This window comes from Eleutherodactylus coqui, chromosome 8 (assembly GCF_035609145.1).
Source record: "Eleutherodactylus coqui strain aEleCoq1 chromosome 8, aEleCoq1.hap1, whole genome shotgun sequence".
Classification (NCBI taxonomy): Eukaryota; Metazoa; Chordata; class Amphibia; order Anura; family Eleutherodactylidae; genus Eleutherodactylus; species Eleutherodactylus coqui.
The window spans coordinates 96,993,330-97,012,582 of record NC_089844.1 but is presented as its reverse complement, the minus strand read 5'-3'; the positions used below and the strand labels follow the sequence as shown (position 1 = coordinate 97,012,582).

The 19,253-nt window shown below is 46.6% G+C and overlaps 2 protein-coding genes across 4 annotated transcripts in view; one reads left to right on the top strand and one right to left on the bottom strand.

The window, feature by feature from the left end:
* The window catches only part of FASTKD2 (FAST kinase domains 2), a 31,310-nt gene extending 15,232 nt beyond the window's left edge, over window positions 1–16,078 (bottom strand). Inside the window, exons 1-5 of one of the 2 annotated variants that reach the window (XM_066576092.1) lie at window positions 16,018–16,078; window positions 11,350–12,015; window positions 6,025–6,128; window positions 3,604–3,700; window positions 535–658 (exon numbers count right to left, since the gene is read on the bottom strand). In XM_066576092.1, coding sequence (XP_066432189.1) covers window positions 535–658; window positions 3,604–3,700; window positions 6,025–6,128; window positions 11,350–11,949 — 925 coding nt within the window. In that variant the 5' untranslated portion in view covers window positions 11,950–12,015; window positions 16,018–16,078. Of the gene's footprint in view, window positions 1–534; window positions 659–3,603; window positions 3,701–6,024; window positions 6,129–11,349; window positions 12,016–14,009; window positions 14,143–16,017 lie in introns of those variants that run through there. The other variant, XM_066576094.1, reaches the window with a different exon arrangement.
* Window positions 16,079–16,303: 225 nt separating this feature from the next.
* The window catches only part of MDH1B (malate dehydrogenase 1B), a 44,703-nt gene continuing 41,753 nt past the window's right edge, over window positions 16,304–19,253 (top strand). For both annotated transcript variants that reach the window (XM_066576091.1, XM_066576090.1), the window contains exons 1-2: window positions 16,304–16,377; window positions 18,358–18,470. In XM_066576091.1, the coding sequence (XP_066432188.1) occupies window positions 16,356–16,377; window positions 18,358–18,470 (135 nt within the window). In that variant the 5' untranslated portion in view covers window positions 16,304–16,355. The remainder of the gene's footprint in view (window positions 16,378–18,357; window positions 18,471–19,253) is intronic.

Sequence of the window (19,253 nt, the reverse complement as noted above, 5' to 3'; positions counted from 1 at the left end):
GTCATTTACACGCAACGATTGTCACACAAAATTTGTTCAAATGAACGATAATCGTTATGTCTGCAGAGCCATCGTGCACAATTTGTTTACTTTTCGTTTGTCACTCAGCTTCAACCAACATAAAAATTATCGCCTTTTCGCTTGCTTCTCGCTATGTGAAGCGCTGAGCGTTGATCTGCCTGGAGGCAAGTTTTGGTCTATAGATAAAACACTTAACTCTTTCCAATCCACTGTCTGACCTCTAAAGACGTTATGATTTAAGACTGTACAGCTCCGATGTTGTAAGACATCCGTCGGGTTTCTCTTACTGTATATTGCCAGCCTCTCTGCTGTCGGAGCCTATTCAATGTGTCACCTCATGCAGTACTGGCTTTAGCCAGCAGATAGCGCCGTTGTATAATGGCAGAAACAGAGTAGGAAAACCAGAATACAAATTGGATTGGAAAGGGTTAATGCTATGAAAGGTGACACTATAGGCAAAATCATTCCATTTACAGCTTAACTGAAAAGCCAATTACCTTGTTCCAAACTTACCAATGATCTTCTGACTACAAGAGTCCATAAGCGGCTCAGAATACAGATTAATTTCTCTAAGAACGTAGAACATATAGAGGCACTGAGAGACTGTGAAGTTGTCGGCCATTCGTAACGCCCTTTCCTACAGGAAATCATTGATATGTTAAGAGAGAACATGGAAGACAGGTTGTAACCACAGCAAGTCTAACACAATGAAATAACGAAGAGCTGAACTTCCTGCCTGATGAGACTAATGGGAAACTCATCAGATTGGATCCTGCCCCAAAGATGACCATCTACGATCAGTCTTCCTGGGACTCCTAGCAAGAGAAAGCAGGGCGAGTTCGAAACTTCATACAGGTGTCTGATCAGAAGCAAACGAGAATCTGTAGAGACGCGAGTGCAAAATATTACACCAGGGGTGTTCAACGTTTTGGCTTCTCTGGACTACACTGGAAGAGGCATTGTCTTGGGCCACACTTTAAATACACAAACACTAACGAAATGCGTTGGAATCCGCATGTAGATTTTGCCCATTGATAAGGGTAAATCCGAGTGTGGATCTACGGCAAAAACCGAGGTAGAAATCAAATTAACCTTTTCCAATCCAATTTGCATCCCGGTTTTCCTAGCGGGCTTACTCTTTTTCTGCCATTATACAATGGCGCTATATGCTGGCTAAAGCCAGTACTGCATGAGGTGACACATTGGATAGGCTCCGACAGCAGAGAGGCTGGCAATATACAGTAAGAGAACCCTGACAGATGTCGACTGACACAGTATGGCGGCCAGGTGCTGGTCTAAATTAGAAAGGAGGCAGGAAGAAGTGGAGCCAACAATGAGGTCAGGTGGCTCGTCACTGCTCCACCGAGTACGTCCCGCTTTAGTAGTCCCGCCTGCAGGCCGTGCAGATCATGTGACACACTGCTGGCATGGAGGCGGGACTACTAAGGCGGGGGCATGTCTCTGGCTTAGACGTGGCCAGCACGGCTCCCTATTGGCTCTTTCCAATAGAAAAAAAAAATTGTGTAAACAACAACACTACCACACTCACCACAACCGGGGAAAAAAAACAAAAATCACAAACCGTGCCCGATTCCTTTAAACAGGTCTGGACTTGAGGACCCTTCACATACCAGTAAACAGATGAAGTGGATCAGCACTTTTTTAGAAAGTGGTGTGAAGCATAAAAAGTCACCAAAGTTTAGCACAAGCAGGTCTTGTTTAAAATTTGGTGACTTTTTACACCAAAAACTACCGTAAAAGTCTTAAAAGTGTGTTGAAGGCTGGTACCATGTACTGGTCTACTGTGAAGAACCTGCTGTGTCCTACTACAGGAATGGAGGAATGGCCTCCTGTTAGGTCCAGGACCACAATGATATTTTACAGGGTAGTCACATGATCACATAAAATAGTGTGTTTCATCTGTGAAAACAGTGACAACAGCCAAAACAGTATTAAAACCACCTAGATTTTTCTAATGTGGTTTTAAATAGCAGCTCAAAAGAGACCAGAGTTTAAAAAGTCCTCTTTTTACGCTTAAGTCTGCTGTCAAAAAAAGGCAGTCTTATAAAGACAACTCCTTTCCAATGCCTAATTAGGACATTTGCCCATAACAGACGGGGCGCCCTGCTCAGAGTCTCCTTCAATGAGCATAAAGCTCTACCCACAAGGGCGATTTTCCTGTGCAAGCTTTGTCCAATTCGAAGATGGACAGAACTCGCACAGAAAAAGGAAAAAAAAAAAAAAAACAGACATCCATCTGAATGAGTTAATTCACACATGCGGTTTTTCTTTTGGCACAATAGTCAAGAGTTTGAAAAAAAGCGCAGCATGTCCTATTTTTCTGTAATTCTTGTTCATGGATTGGCAACTCCTTTCTACGGGAGCATAGAAAAAAAAAAACGGACTGCAAATGGCATGCCATGCAAGTGCGATCCCTTAATGCCTGTTACTATGGGGAGCACATTAAAAAAAAAAAAAAAAAAAAAGAGCCGGGAAGTGCATATCAGAGGAAACCGAATGCAGATCGTTCATGAAAGTTGGATGGAAAACAGTGAGTTTTTTTTACAGACCGAAATCACACTCGCCCGTGTGAATACAGACTAAGGCCTCATGTCCACGGGGAAAATCAGATCCGCTGCAGATTCTACATGTAGAATCTGCAGCGGGTCCCTCCTGCCCCGCGGACATGAGGGCTGAAAATAGCAATTTAAAAGCATTTACCTTTCCGTAGCGGACGGCGAAGATCAGCTGTTCCTCACGGCCGGATCTTCATTTTCGGCCGGCGGATGAATTCCTGACGCCGGCGGCACATCGCCGGCACGTCGTCGACGTGCCGCGCGCATGCGCCGGGCACATCCGCTGAGCCGAAGCAAGGGAGATGCAGCCGTGAGGAAGAGCAGAGCTTCGCGGCCCGCTGCGGGTGAGTAAATGCTTTAAATTCCTATTTTAGGTCTCCCGCGGATCCGGACGGCTTCCATAGGCTTCAATAGAAGCCCGTGGGAGCCGTCCCCGCGGGAGACCCGCATGAAAATGGAGCATGGTCCAGATTTTTTCATGCTCCATTTTTTTTAAAATCACTTTTATTGACGATCCGCGGGTATTTATGTACCCGCGGGTGGTCAATGCATCCCTATGGGGTGCGGATCCGCGCGCGGGAGATCCGCTGCGGATTTTAAATGTCATTTTGCCCGTGGACATGAGCCCTTAGTGGAAAGCTGGGGATTATCGGGGATTAGAGGAGTCAAACATGAGACACTCTTGATCCTCATAACAACACTTCTGCTGAAGCTACAGCGTCACAAATTCAAACTCCTATCATCATGGCGCCCAGGATGCAAGTGAAGTGCTAATGCCAGGAGACCGGGCGGTGACGCTGCGGCCTCTGATTGCCTGCAGTGGGATCTATTCCCACTGGGAGAAAAGAGGCAAGTAGGGATTCCTTTATTATATCACATGTCCAGTTGGAATTTTTTTTTCTATAATCAGAAACCCCGTTAAGCACCAATTTGAACACAAAAACACTGCACACACGTTAAAAACCACCACAGATATTTAAGACAAAATAATCCAGTCATATTTTACCTCAAATTTCTTTGCAAGATGCGCCGGCATGATTCTCATTAAGTTCTGAAGCGTGCGGACGTCTGTAGTGAGCTCACATTTCAGATCTAGTAATAAACTAAATAAAAGATGTAATGTTGATATCAGCAGCAGAACCCGAGAAGCCGCATGAAAAGGCAAAAGAAAAAAAAGATGATCATACATATGTTTACAGTATCACACAGTAGCAGCATGAGTAATGGTGCGTTTAGACAGAACGGTCGGTCAGAAAAAAAAATGGTTCAAATGAGCGAAATTGTTCCGTTTAAACAGGAGCTTTAAACAAATGTGAATCGTTCACTTTTCATTCATCACTTAGTTTCAGGCGGCATAAAAAATAGTCATTGACGCGTTCACTTGTCGTTGGGTTTAAATGCTCCCCGCTCCTAGGAATGTGAACCGCTCAACGAGAAGTGAGCGGTTCTCAACGATGATCTACCCATCTAAACACGATGAATGAATGCAAACGAGCTGGTGATGATGTCACTCGTTTCGACAATCGGCTCATATGAAAGGGTCGTAAGTAGAGATGAGCGAATATACTCGTTTCGAGTAATTCCTCGATCGAGTACCGCCATTTTCGAGTACTTCAGTACTCGAGTGAAAAGTACTCGGGGTTGCCGGGGGCAGCAGCGGGGAACAGGGGGGAGCCCTCTCTCTGTCCCTCTCCACCCCACTCCCCACTGCAACCCCCCACTCACCCACGGCACCCTCCGATTTTTTTCGCCCGAGTACGGAAGTACTCGAAAATCGCGGTATTCGGGCGAAAAAGGGGCGTGGCCAAGCACATTCGCTCATCTCTAGTCGTAAGCCGCCTCCTACACTGAAGCCAAAACTGCTCACATATGTCCTTGGCTCACCGCTCTCTTCACAGGTTTACGTCAGGGATTCGGGTATTTGACAGCAAGAATAGTACAGAGTGCAGCGCTAAAAACACTGAGAAATAGCTTTCTTGTAAATGGAAACCGTGATGCGGAACTCAGTACATCCTTTTCATTTCACAGGAGCCAAAGACTTATGAGAAACTGGCCGACCCCTCTAAAACATAGCTTTTACTAAATCAGAACAGATACTGAAACAATATTAAAAGGCTCGTAGTAAATGTCATTGTGTACCTGTTGTAGTTTATTCCAACTTTAACACCTGCAAGAGTGGAGCTAAAATGCTTTTTTGTTCATTTCGCCTCCCAAAAAAAACACAGTAAGGCCGCCTGCACGCGATCAGATTTTTGCTGCGGAATACGCAGTCGGCATCCGCATGGAGGATCCGCCGCAAATACTATGTAAACTCGCTTTATCCTTCACACTCACGGAAACGAACTGCAATTTCTGTGAGCAGAGGAAAAAAAAAATTAAAAAATATCTCAACATGCTCTATTCTGCTGCAGACGGCTGGCCGGGGACAAAGACAGGAATCCGCTGTGAAATTCGGCTCTGCCATGTGCAGGCGGCCTAAGGGCTCATGTCCACAGGCGGATTTGAATTCAGTGTTCCGTGTGGGGCACTCACGCGGATGATCTGGAGTTCAATCTGCCAATAGACAATTGTGAGCGCCCGCAGCTTAATTAAACCCGCAGGGACAGCTTTCGTTGAAGCCAATGGAAGCCGTCTGATCTGCGGCACACCCAAAACTGTCACACAGGATGTGTTGCGGGTCCCACGGGAAAGCAGGAAGAGCTTAAAAAAAAAAAAAAAAAATTCTTCACTGCACATGTGCGGGGGGCATGCCGGCCGGTGTACTCGCCCACATGCACGGAGGAGACGCCGGACGACCCGCTTCCATTCGGACTACTAAGTAATGTCCTCATGCCGTGGGCAGGGCTCCCGCCCACTGAACCCAACCCACCTGTGGAAATGAGGCCTAAGAGTGATTAAATTCCCCAAACTGGTACCAATAAATAAATGAATCAAAAACAAAAACAAAAAAAACTGAAGCCCTCACAGCTATGTCCATAGAGAAAAAAAAATTGGGGTCCAAATGCAGCAATGCCAAAAACTAATTATTTTTCAAAAAAGGGTTTTCATTATTTATGTTCTTAATACATACATAAACACAAAGGTCATCCTGTGTGAGATCGGGTCGTGGAGTTGGCTTGCTCATCATGAAACGCAAACATCAGGTATAAGGAGTGTTTACACAGCAGAACGTGGAACTACAGCAAGCCCGCAGCTCATTACCTCCCATGGCAGCCCACACTGCAGTCCGTACAGCACTGATATTTTTCTGCATGCGGATTCCAAATCCACGTGCACCAAAGAAAAAGAAGTGACATGTAAAAATCTAATAGGACTAATTAAGTGTGCGGATCCTGGGCCATACACGGGTGGATCTCTCGGTGTGGATTCCACCTCTGAAGACCCAGACAGATTCCATGTGAACACCCCCTTATTTTATTCAGCTTACCAGAGACCAGACTTTAAAAGATCCACATTTTTGTCGCCCTCCATCATTTTCAGAGTGTTGGCCAAAATATAAACTTCTTCTTTCTTGAGCGTGCTGAGCCGTTGCTACAAAACAAAGTGACATCATACATGTGACAAAGGAAGCAAGAGGAAAGAAAAGGACCGAGTTGTATAAAGTGTGATCTACAGGTAGCAGGTCTAGTGGACCTCAATGCCCAGCCACGACTAAATCCGCTTTCCTGTTGGCCTCTAAGCAGTACATGGAAAACAGCCTCCTCTGTCATTATTATAAGCCCTATTGAACTTTAGACGGCTCAGCTGGTGCCTCTAGCTAGTGTGGTCCTCATACACCCCTATCCTATACCATTGGAGGGCAGTAAAGATCCTCCATCATGGAAAGCGTCAACCACATTCATCCGTCCAAACCAATGGGCCTGGGTCAGCGAAATTCAGAGGAAGGGCGCTTGCACACGGGCGGAAGTTCTGCGGCAGGTTTCCGCCGCAGGAAGCCTGCATAGGATTGCGTTAACAAACGTAATCCTATGCAGACGGACGCGGTTTGGCTGCGCAAAATCTCACGCGGCAAACAAACCGCGGCAGAGCCCCGCACAGAAACGTCACTCACCCGCCGCCGGCTCCGGTCTGCGCATGCGCCGGCACATGAAAGAGCCGGAGCTGCGGGGCGCGGTTGAGTATGCGCTGCTGTCTGCAGGCGCGCAGGTCGGGTCCCGCGGCGAGAATCCTCGCCGCCGGATCCTCGCCGCCCGTCTGCAGGCGGCCGAAAGGAAAAACAAATGTTAGAGCAAGCTCAAGGACAATCTCTGTGCAGTAACTTCTCCAAACGCCCAATTCCGGGTTTGCTGGAGAGAGGTGGTACCACCACCGACTCATCGTAGGCCCCCTGTGATGCAATCGCATTGTGCTGGTGGTTGCCACGGCAACAATGGGTCTACTGAAGCCTCCCAGGGCGATCATTTATTCAACCATATTAAGCACTAACTGTGGAAGAGCCCAATATGTGATTAAAAATATAATATACTGCAATACTTATACTGTAAAAGTCATCAAGCAATAGCAAGTTAGAAAAAGATTGTAGGCTTAAAGGGGTTGTCCCGCGATAGCAAGTGGGGTTATACACTTCTGTATGGCCATATTAATGCACTTTGTAATATACATCGTGCATTAAATATGTGCCATACAGAAGTTATATACTCACCTTCCCTGCGCTGGCGTCCCCGTCTCCATGGTGCCGTCTAATTTCAGCGTCTAATCGCCCGATTAGACGCGCTTGCGCAGAAGGGTCTTCTCCCTTCTGGTCGGTCCGGGCACGAGCAGCGTTCTGACTCCGCCCCTTCTACGCGTCATCGCGTAGCTCCGCCCCGTCACGTGTGCCGATTCCAGCCAATCAGGAGGCTGGAATCGGCAATGGACCGCCCAGAGCCCACGGTGCACCATGGGAGAAGACCCGCGGTGCATCGTGGGTGAAGATCCTGGCGGCCATCTTGGAGGAAAAGAAGGAAGAAGCTGCAGAGAGGGGATTCGGGTAAGTAAATTTTTTTTTTAAATTTCAACACATCCCTTGGGTTTGTCCTGCGCTGAACGGGGGGCCTATGCAAAAAAAAAACAAAAAAAACACATTTCGGCGCAGGACAACCCCTTTAAATCAAATAACATCTTCAAGAAAATTCAAGTTTTCCCCATAACTCTAAACAATAAGGTAAACATATTTGGTGCAGCCACGACCAAGTAGCCTGAATTATCCAAGTACTGCATTATTTATCTTACACGGGAAACACTGTAAAAAAAATTTATCGTTGCAAGATTATTTCCCCTTTCAGTGTGACTCGTTATCTGTGCAATTCCATTGAAAAACAAACTTAAACTCATTTAGGGCTCATGTCCACGGGCAAAATAGGATTTAAGATCCGCAGCGGATCTCCCGCATGCGGATCCGCACCCCATAGGGATGCATTGACCACCCGCGGGTAGATAAATACCCGCGGATCGTCAATAAAAGGGATTTAAAAAAAAATGGAGCATGGAAAAATCCGGACCATGCTCCATTTTCGTGCGGGTCTCCCGCGGGCTTCTATTGAAGCCTATGGAAGCCGTCCGGATCCGCGGGAGACCTAAAATAGGAATTTAAAGTATTTACCATCCGGCGCGGGCGGGGAAGGTCAGCTGTTCCTCACGGCCGCATCTTCCTTGCTTCGGCTCGGCGGATGTGCCCGGCGCATGCGCGCGGCACGTCGGCGACGTGCCGGCGACGTGCCGCCGGCGTCAGGAATTCATCCGCCGGCCGAAAATGAAGATCCGGCCGTGAGGAACAGCTGATGTTCTCCGCCCGCGCCGGATGGTAAATACTTTTAAATTCTTATTTTCGGCGCTCATGTCCGCGGGGCAGGAGGGACCCGCTGCAGATTCTACATGTAGAATCTGCAGCGGATCTGATTTTCCCCGTGGACATGAGGCCTTAGGCCTCTTTCACACGGGCTACAAAACGCATGTATGTGAAGCCCAGGGTTTCCAATGGGTTCTTTCACATGAGATGTTTCGTAGCCTGAAAGAACCTATTGAAAACCATGAGCTTCACATACATGTGTTAGGGTTGAAAAATAAAAACAATACTAAAAGTGCATAAGTGCTTGCACCCTCTTATATTTGGGGATGTGGTTGTGCTCAGAATTAGCCGATCACATTTAAACCCATGGTGAATAGTAGTCAGTACACGGCTGCCATTGTTTACAGTGACTCTGATTTCCCCCATATGAAGTTCAGCTCTTCTAGTAGGATTTTCCTGACATTTTTAGTTGCATTTTCAGCAAAAGCCGTAAAGCGCTTACAGCAGATCAAAGGGGTCTGATTGTTGAAAAGGTATCAGTCAGGAAAAGGAAGGGACAAAAAATTCCCAATGCATTACATATACGATGGATCACAGTGAAGATGGTTATCAAGAAGTGGACTAAATTTGACACAACAAGAACTGGACGTCCCTCAAAAAACTGATGAAAAGAGAAGAAGAAAAATTAGTGCGGGAGGCTGCAAGAAGCCTACAGCAACATTAAAGGAGCTGCAGGAATTTCTGTCAAGTACTGGTTATGTAGTGCATGTGACAACCATCTCTCGCATCCTTCATATACCTGGGCTGTGGGGGAAAACAGAAGCTTTTTCTAGCAGAGAAAACATCCAAGCGCGGCTGTGTTTTGCCAAAGCCTACATCAAGTCTGTCAAAAGTATACTGGAGAACGTGTTATGTCTGATGAGACCGAGGTTGGACTTTTTGGCCATAATTCTGAAAGGTATGTTTGGTGCAAAGCCAACCCTTTGCATCACCAGAAGACCACCATGCCCGCAATGAAGCATGGTGGAGGCAGCATTGTGCTATGGGGCTATTCTGCTGCTGAAACTGGGGCTTCAGTCAAGGTGGAGGAAAATATGAACACTCCCAAATATCAGTCTATTTAGGCACAAACCCTTCAGGCCTCTGCTAAAAAGCTGAAGAGGAAGATCATTTTCACTTTTCAGCACAACCCAAAGCTTACCTCCAAATCAACACAAGAATGGCTTCACCAGAAGAACATCAAAGTTTTGGAATGGCCCAGCCAGAGCCCAGACCTTAACCCCATCAAAGATCTGTGGGTTAACCTGAAGAGGGCGCTATACACGAGATGCCCACACAATCTGACAGATTTGGTGTGCTTTTACAAGGAAGAGTGGGAAAGATTGCCAAGTCAAGATGTGCCACGCTGATAGACGCCTACCCAAAAAGACTGAATGCTGTCATAAAGTCAAAGGGTAGATCAACAAAGTATTACTTTTAGGGGGTGCATATATGCAACTGCATTATTTTAGTTTTTTTCTACCCTAAAATATTTGTTTTTCAATGAAATTGTACAGATAACAGTAGAAGGTAGAAATAAACCTGAAATGGTTCCTCTTTGTCGAATTTTTTAACATGACAAAAATATGGCATTTAACAAGGGTTTTATATCCACTGTGCATGTAATTTTTACGCGCACCATAAACGCCTCAAAAGCAAACCTCCCCGCCCCCCAGCAAAATCGTGCAATTGCTTTTTTCCCCATTTCAGCCAACTTAACAAAAAATTAAAAGATACACTATATGGTGTATTAAATGGTACTGTTAAAAAATACCATTTGTCTCGTAAACAAGCCCTCATATGGCTATGTCGATGAAAAAATAATGTTTGGGTAGTATTAGTGCATCTTGACGCCACCGGAAACTAGGGGTGTGACAGGAAAAATGCCCCTGTCACACCCCTAGCTCCAGATTGGCTGTCTTAGTGTAGGTCCTAGCAGCAGCATGTTCCCTTTCATTTAGGTTAGGGTCAGATTCCTGCAGCCGGGGAACATACAGTTGATCACTGCCGATGCTGCCAAACTGCTTGCTTGACGAAATGGCGTCCCCCCGGACCGGTCTCCACCGCTGCCTACTCCTGCAAACACACCCCAGCCATCTGCCACAAACTGTTGAGCTCATGAGACTTGCAGCCCCCCCCCCCCCAGCGCTCATCGGTCCTACGTGGCCAGCGATTGCATGTCAGTGCTGCTGTGCCACAATCCCCACCTCATTGGCCCCGAATGCACCTGTGAGCCTCAGGACCAGGGAAGAGAGAGACCCGGACAGCCCTAAAAGTTTTCAGCGCTGCTGGGAGGCCGACGCCACGGCCGAGGACGGGGGAGACAGGCGGAGAACCCCACAGCTTGTTGTGCGCTCCTGGCACACCAACGACCGGGGGAGACAGCTGCACACCCCGTGAGCTTCGTCTGCACTGCTGGGAGGCCGATACCGTGCCTAAGCACGGGGTATACAGAGAGCCGCAGACCGCTCTGCTTCTTCAGCCATGCTGGGAGGACCTGTGAGGCCAAGGACGGGTGAGAGCCAATCACAAACAGGGGGCGTAAACCCCGTCAAAAAGCTTGTATCTTGACTCCACCACTACTTCCGGTGGCGTCAAGATACACTAATACTGTTTGGGGTTCTTGAAAGGCAGGGCTAAAAAAAACGGTTGGTTGCTAAAGGGTTAACCAACATTACAGAAAGTAACAATTTATCACCCATCTGATGTCAGGTTGCTTATTCTTTACTGACACAAATATCCTGATATATCAAAAGGGAGGTACAGAGCAGGTCTGATCAGTAGGAGTGCGGGGGGTGCAACAAGAGCCCTTTACAAATTCTGGAAACACAACAAAAATCAACTTTCTAGCTTAAGATATGCAGCTGAAAAAAATAAGTAAAATCTGTGGCAGGTTTTATCTTATGGCGATAACTCAGGCCGATGCCAAGGATGCCTTGTCCTCACCTGGCACATATTTAGAAGAGTCTGAATGAGCCTGGTCTTGGGATTCACATTCAGTCTCACAAACACTTGGAGACTGCAAACCAAGAACATGTTGGACATGGAATGGGCTGCGGTCATTACTTCGTAGCACAAGTTAAAGAAGTTTGGATGCTCAGTAATACGTTGCGTGTCGGAACGTTCCAACTTCCTTGAAATGGCCAAGATCCGCCACATTTGCATAACACTAGAGTAAAGCTCCTGCTGGCTGGGCGAAGCGCTGCTGAAGGCATCCAGCAAGTCTATACAGGTGATCTTCTTCGGACGGCTGATGCTTGCAGACTGCGGGCTGCTCTTCTCTCCATCCTTACTGTGACCCAGGCTATTCCCATCACGGCTCTCGTCTGCTCGGCTAGGGGTACTGTTTACAGACAATGGGGTTTTATCTTCCGCACTCTCTTGATTTAAAAATCTGATGGGAATAGATGCCAGGGTGTGAGGTCTGATCTCATGCAGTAATAGCAGTCCCGATCGTGACCTACAGGTCCTCGAAAGTGAGGGACAATGACATGACTGTAATAGTCTCACTGTGCGCAGCAGGCAGGGCAGAGGTATCTTATGCATTTTGTCAGCCCTCAACTAAAATCCAGAAATGTTCTTCAACAGGGTTCTTGACCGTCTCAGCGCCGGCTGTGAAAACAGAGAAGATAAAAGAATTTTAGATATATATACAGTGTATACGACTCCACAATAGCTGCAGGGTTTCGCAACGCATCATGTCATTAGTCCGCTACTTGTATAAAAGGCTGTAACTTGGGAATGTCATTGGTTGAAACAAAGGTACCTTTATACGAGACGAGTACCGCGTTTCCCTGAAAATAAGCCCTAGCTGTATTACATTAAAAAAAAAAGAAAAGAAGAATACATCACCTGACAGGCTCAGTCCAGGTCCCTCCTGCTGCTCTCTGGAGCTCCGTTGTCATCCCCGCAGTCCTCGGCCACTCATACATCACTTCCTGATTACGGGATTCATAAATCCCACCTCAAAGAAGTGAAGGCTCTGGTTGGTTTTCGAGCGCTGCTCAGCCAATCAATGCAATGCTTGATGAACCAATGCGATGGCTGCGATTGGTTCAGTGAGCGCTGCATTGATTGGTTCTTCGAGTGCTGCTCAGCCAATCAGAGGCGGGATTTATGAAGCAGCCACGGCTCAGCCAATTCATAAATCCTGCCTCCACAACGCAATGGCTCTGATTGGCTAAGCAGCTCTCGAAAAACCAATCACTACAGAGTTCAATGGACCATTCACAGCCATCGTACAGGTTCATCGAGCGCTGCATTGATTGGTTCTTCTGCCAATCAGAGCTACCGCTTCGTGGAGGCAGGATTTATGAATCCCATAACCAAGAAATGATCTTCTGTGGGTGGCAGAGGACTGCAGGAATGACGACAGAGCTCTGAAGAGCAGCAGGAGGGACCTGGATCGAGCCTCCTAGGTAAGTATAATAAGACCTCCCCCGGAAATAAGACCCTGTGCCCCTTTTGGGGCAAAAATTAATATAAGACAGGGTCTTACTTTTGAGAAAGCGCAGTACCAGACACAAAGGTGCCTGACAGTTATACCAACTATCACTCCTGTGCTTTCACACAGGAGGGATAGTCATTCAGTGAATGATGGTGGAGATCTCTTCCGGACACCTGTCACCATTCACTGCAATTAGGCAGTCGTCCAACGATTAATCAACTCCTGTTTACACCGAGCAAAAAGCTGCAAACGATAAGCTAAAACGAAGAGACTGGTGACTACTGAGGAATTCCTCGCTCAGTTCCCTGTCGGTGACCATGTGTACATGGGCCGAATATTACTGAAAATTGCCGTTCCAAGCGATGATTCAGCTAACAATCACCCCGTGTAAAAGGTAGCTTAACATGTGGAACTGAGCTGCAATACCAGGCATAGCTCATTCCTAATCTCACACAAACCCTTTGAGCTACACTCTATACGAAGCAACCCAACCACCCAAAGTCTACAAGACTGTTACTTTATACTGTCTGTTCCAGGTAATCCCAACTGGCATCTCCTGCCAAAAATGTTGGATGGCACAGGAGCGAATGGGAAGGGTTTGAGAAGGGTGGTCACCATTCTGATGCCGAGCGTCCGGTATCACATCTGGCATCCCAGCTAGAGGCAGTACAACAGGGTACTAGAGCCTCCATGCCTGCCGGTATCACATCTTGTATCCAAGCTAGAGGCGGTACAACAGGGTACTAGGGCATCCATGCCTGCCCATATCACATCTTGTATCTAAGCTAGAGGCGGTACAACAAGGTACTAGAGACTCCTGTATCACACCTTGTATCCAAGCTAGAGGTGGTACAACAGGGTGCTAGAGCCTCCATGCCTGCCTGTATCACATCTTATATCCAAGCTAGAGGTGGTACAAGAGGGTACTAGAGGCTCCATGCCCACCTGTATCACATCTTATATCCAAGCTAGAGGTGGTACAAGAGCCATCCTTCAAGGGGTCAGTTCTCCACAATAAATTCTCCTTTTGCTCCGATATTGTGATCGCTCACGTATAACAATGTTACAATCACACATAGAGCTTCATTAGATTTCGGTAACTCCTTTTTGGACAACGAGCGTCTGCTGTGTGACTAGGGACTGAACTAGTAAATCCCACCTGCAGACCAGGTCTGGAACATGAAGGACGGCTGATGATTGCTGTGGTCAAGTACAGGACATGCATGCGAAGACGACTGTACAAAACCTAATCCACGAACTGCAGGAACAGGCAGCACAGACTTGGGCGTATTCTGCGGGTTACAAGCAGGGGATTTATTCTGATTAGTTGCAGTAGATTTTTGGCAGCGCTGTAAGAGGGCATATCACCCGAATAAGGCCCCTTAACAGCGGTTGTAAAAAGTAGTATGGGTGCTCCTTAGGGGGTCAAGACTTCTGGGGGCCACTGGGCTCTGGAGAACCTACAGAGCATAAGAATGTTTTCGGAGCCTCCACACAATCCTGTCTGAGTTCTACAGGCAGTTCTCTCCTCCTCATACCTTGGTTTTGGCTCTGATATGCATTGTGAGCCGTGAGCCCTTACATAGACAAGGGTGTGCCTCCTACAATTATGTCCAATCAGCTGAATTTACTACAGGCGCTTCCGTTGAAGATGTAGAAACATTTCAAAGAGGATCAAAAGAAATGGGAACCCCAGAGCTGAATGTCACGTGTCATACTGAAGGCAGCGACGTTTCGGTCAACAATTAGACCTTTGTCAAGCATAACACTAGTGATCACAGACAGTGTTTAAATAGCATACCATATGGGTTTTGGATACGCCCCCTTATTAGCAGGCATCCCATAATCAAGGCTAATTATAAACAGACAACACATTGAACATGTAGTGCAAATGCAGATCCAGCTCTTCACCTGTTTCACCCAGGCAACCCATAATCAAAGGAGTCTTCACCGCAATAGTAGTATCACTGTGGCGTCCCCGCGGGATTACCTCGCATACGCGCGATTTACTGATCTTGCTCTCATAATGGAGACTCGCTCCCATCTTAGCGGAGGCATCGGTGACTACACATGTGCCAGCCGGCGCCAATGACACCGAGCAGTGCATCAGCTTCACACAGCTGTATGCACACAGAGAGCCATATAGTAACATAGCGGGGCCGCTATTATTAATACCCGCAATTATAATGTATAGTGTGAGTCCCCACTATATCTAACATAATCACCTACATAGATTCTTGAAAAAGAAGGATGCCTATCAAATTGGTCTTGTGGCATCCATTTATTAACAATGTGAAAAGTGAAAAAAAACTCCCAATTACACGGGTGAAAAAAATAAAAAGGGTATATTTGGAAAAAAAAAGGGGGGTGGGGAGAAAAGGAAAAGAAATGAGAGAAAGAGGGGGTGGGGGAGATTAAAAAAAGTGAAAAATAAAAAATAATGACGCAAGATTGGGAGAGTAAAAGGCTGTTTTACTTTTCTGCACCTTTGGATGCTGCCTGATTTGCTGTAAACACCAGATTCTGCAGACGGTCGGGCTCCACTGGGCTGGTGCATTCCTATATATTGATCCAACCCCTGGAGTGCTGCAGGGCTCTCGTTGTATAGTGTCAGACTGAAGGGTCTGCAGACTTCTGGTGGTGCAGGGCGTCAGGCTCTCATACAATAATATAGTTTCTACCATTGTGTCCTCACTTTATTATGGGGTAGAGAGTGCAGAATGATGGGGGGGGGGGGGGGGTATTTATTTTTCACAAGGCCACAACATGACAAACTGTAACAAAGTGCAGGAGTCCACGGCGCAGGCGCAGTATAGCGGAACGGATACATACTGTACACACGTAGTTGTGGTTCTCCTTTACATATAGTGGAAGGAAGAGACATTCCAGGAACCCAATCACTTCCTGTGCAGGACATCAGTACACCCCGTTATATATATATATATATATATATATATATATATATATATATATATATATATAGTAGAGTGCGCTTCTTCTCCCATCACACGTGCCATGTCGGTCCTGTACGGGACTATTACCCGGCATCTACACGCATTCCCCCTAATCCCTTGTCGGTGCAGCCCCGGCAGCTCGCTGGCATCTCCTCCCCACAGACTAGCACTCCTCTCCCTCCTCCGTCCGCCTCTCACATCCCCTCTTCTCACCTTCATACGACACCGATCGTCCTCATCACGCTTCGCTATCAGGATGGCGCCATTATGTGACGTCACGCAGACCACGCCCACCACTACGGCGTCTCACTAGAACCAAAACTACTAATACGGCGTTTTTTTGTTTGTTTTTTTTCTTTAATGCGTACAATATCAAATAAATGTTATCCGGAAGAATGTCCTGCTTGTCGTTCTTCAGCTTCTGAGAATCAATAACTGATTTGTGCTATTAAGGAGCGGGGACGTGCGGTGACGTCACCAGGAGGGCACGCCCTCTGTTTGGCATTGCCTAGCAACAAGAGCCGGCTGTCCTGCAGGTATAAGCGGCTGCAATGGCGAAGTTCGTCCTCGCAGGTAAAAGGATACGTGTTTGTGGATGGGGGTGTGATGGCGGCTGTGCTCGGACGGTAATGCATGTAAGACGTGTTCTGGTAGTAGAGCGGCTGTACGGTGTAAGGACAGCAGAGGGCGCGCGTCACTATGACAACCGCATCTGTATAGCGCATGCCTGCCTATAGTGCTGTTGTATTGGGGCTGATCATGTATGGTTACCCTCTGGGCCCTCCGGGCAGCACTCTATAGCTGTGTAGTCTGCTCTGCGCTGCTCTAACCCAAGCCTAACAACTTCCAAGAAACTTTTAGAATGTTCTTGAAACTTTTTAAGCCCCCAATAACAACACTACTGAACTATTTTAAACTTTTTTTTCATAACATAGGTGAAATTCAGTATTTGTAACTATTCTTGGGGTGCATATATATAATGCAGTATTTACATATTTTGGAAGCGTCAGTAAATGTCATATTTTATTAACCTCTTTATGTCCCAAGGCATACAGTTACATCCTGGGCTGGAAGGGGTTTGTATGGAGCAGGATTGGTAGCTGATCCATATACTGCGGGTATCAGCTATCTTTGGAAGCTGACGCCCACCTGCAACAGTGCCCTTTGGTTGGCATGGCAGCCTGGGGTCTTCTAAAGGCCCACAAGACTACCATGACTGATAGACTGCCTGTCGGAACACAGTATAATGCAGTAATTTGGTATTGCATTATATTGTATGAGCAATCAAATGATCGCAAGCTCAAGTCCCAAAGAGATGCAAAAATGCGTTTTATTAATTATTTAAAAAAATAAGACCCAAAATTCCAATCGCCTCAGGGCTCCTGCACACTGGCGAGAGCGCTGTCACAGCGGTGGCAGGGGATTGCGATGTTCTCACTATGTTTTCAATGGGGCCGGCGCTGCAGGGGATTGCGATCTTCTCCCATTGAAAACAATGGGCGATATTGCAGAAAGAATGGATATGCTGCGATATTTTTTTCTCGAAGCATCGCAGGAGTGAAAACATCGCAAATGAGAATGAAAAAAAAAACCATTGAAAATCATTAGTTTCATAATCATGAGTTTTCACTCACTCATGCAGCGCGAGAAAATCGCTAGAATTTCTCGCCAATGTAAAGGCGCCCTTTGTCACCCCCTTTATAGAATATATAGGAAAGCGCCAGATGGATCTTCAGATAACATAACTATGCTTTAATTGCTATAGCCAAAAAATGTGTGTTGACGCACCTGGCGCTGAGCAGGGACCCCTATAGCGGCACCTGTGGTCCAGGTGCACTTGTAGCGTAACCAAAGTCACTCCCGGTCCCCTGGTGGTGCAGAGGCTCAGGCGGCAGTAGAAGATACCCCCAACACAGATGAGTGGAGGGGTAATAATCCAAAAGGCAAAAGTAAACTGCATATACAGTAAAAAAAACTTCTGCTCTCCCAACTTCTTATAACTCCCAGTGACTTATTACCGCATCAATCACTGGGAGTAATACAAAGTCGGGAGTGCGGAAGTTTTTTACTTCTTTGGCAGTTTACTTTTGCCTCTTAGTCACCCCCCATCATCACCGATTCTTTCATTAACTCTTTAGTCTGAAATTCAGATTGCATTTATAAGAAGTTTTTGACTTGTCAGAGTGATATAATCACACGAAAGGGAGATCATGTCAGAGTGAAATGTCAAAAGTTTTGATCAGTGGCGGTCCGGATGCTGAGACCACACTGATTGCTGAAATGAAGGGGCAGAAGCGGTGCCCATTTGGCTGCCATTGTTCCTGCTGCTGACATCTCCGCGGTCATCGCTAGCTGCCCAGAAGAGCCAACAAGTAACAATCACAGCCAAAGGGGCGCAGCGCTCGGGTCATCACATTCATGATCAGTGAGAATCTCCGCACCCGGACCCCCACTGATCAAACCATTTGACATCTCACTACTTGTGTACAGCAGAGTTTTAATAGGGGTCAGTTTTATACGCCAATACCTATTTAATATGTTTTCTCCACACAGGAAGGGCAAACTGCCCCTACTATGCCAAGGCTGAGCTGCTAGCAGACTATCTGCAGAAAAACCTGCCAAACTTCAGAATACACAAAATGACCCAACATCCAGATAACTGGGAGGTATGGGGGCTTTATGCTTTATTCACAATTTGTATGAAATCGTTTTCTGTGCAGGTTCTGTCGTGTTTCCTTTATGGATATGTAATACTAAGGCCGGATTCACACGGATGTATTTGCATACATTAAAAAAAAAAACGCAGCATGCTCTATTTTTCTGCACTTGCGCACAGCAAAAGTCCCCATAGAAGTCAATGGGGATGCGCAAATACACTCAAAATATGCTAGGAGTTGCGCGAAACTCAGTGTAATCGCACAGGAAAAAGAACACGTCTAGAACTCATTAGACTAATTAGCCATTTCAATAGGTGCATCTTAATTTGCCGTGCCGTTTAGATGGTTGTGATATACGGGGCAGATTAGCTGCGATAAACCGCTCGTGTGAAAGAGGCCGTATAGAGCAGTACTACATTCTGGCTAATATGGCATAAGGGTGTGGATTGTCATCCATACTTGGTGGTCCATTATGACCTGGATGGCTCAGCACTGATTGACCACCTGGATAGTCGTTTGTCCACTAATTAGATGGCACATATTATATGTAAACAGAACATGTGGCACTTTTGTAAGTTCTCGTTCAGTTTACAAATACAGGGAGGTAAATTTACAGGGGTTGACTGTCAGGCGTCCCAACGACTATCACTCCTGCGCTGTCACACAGAGCAATAATGCGTAAGAGAATAGAGGTGTAGCGCGCCAGAGATCTCTCCAGGCTGCCCACTCCATTCACTGCAAACAGGCAGTCACCCAAAGAATGAGGGACTCCTGTTTACGCTCACTGAGACG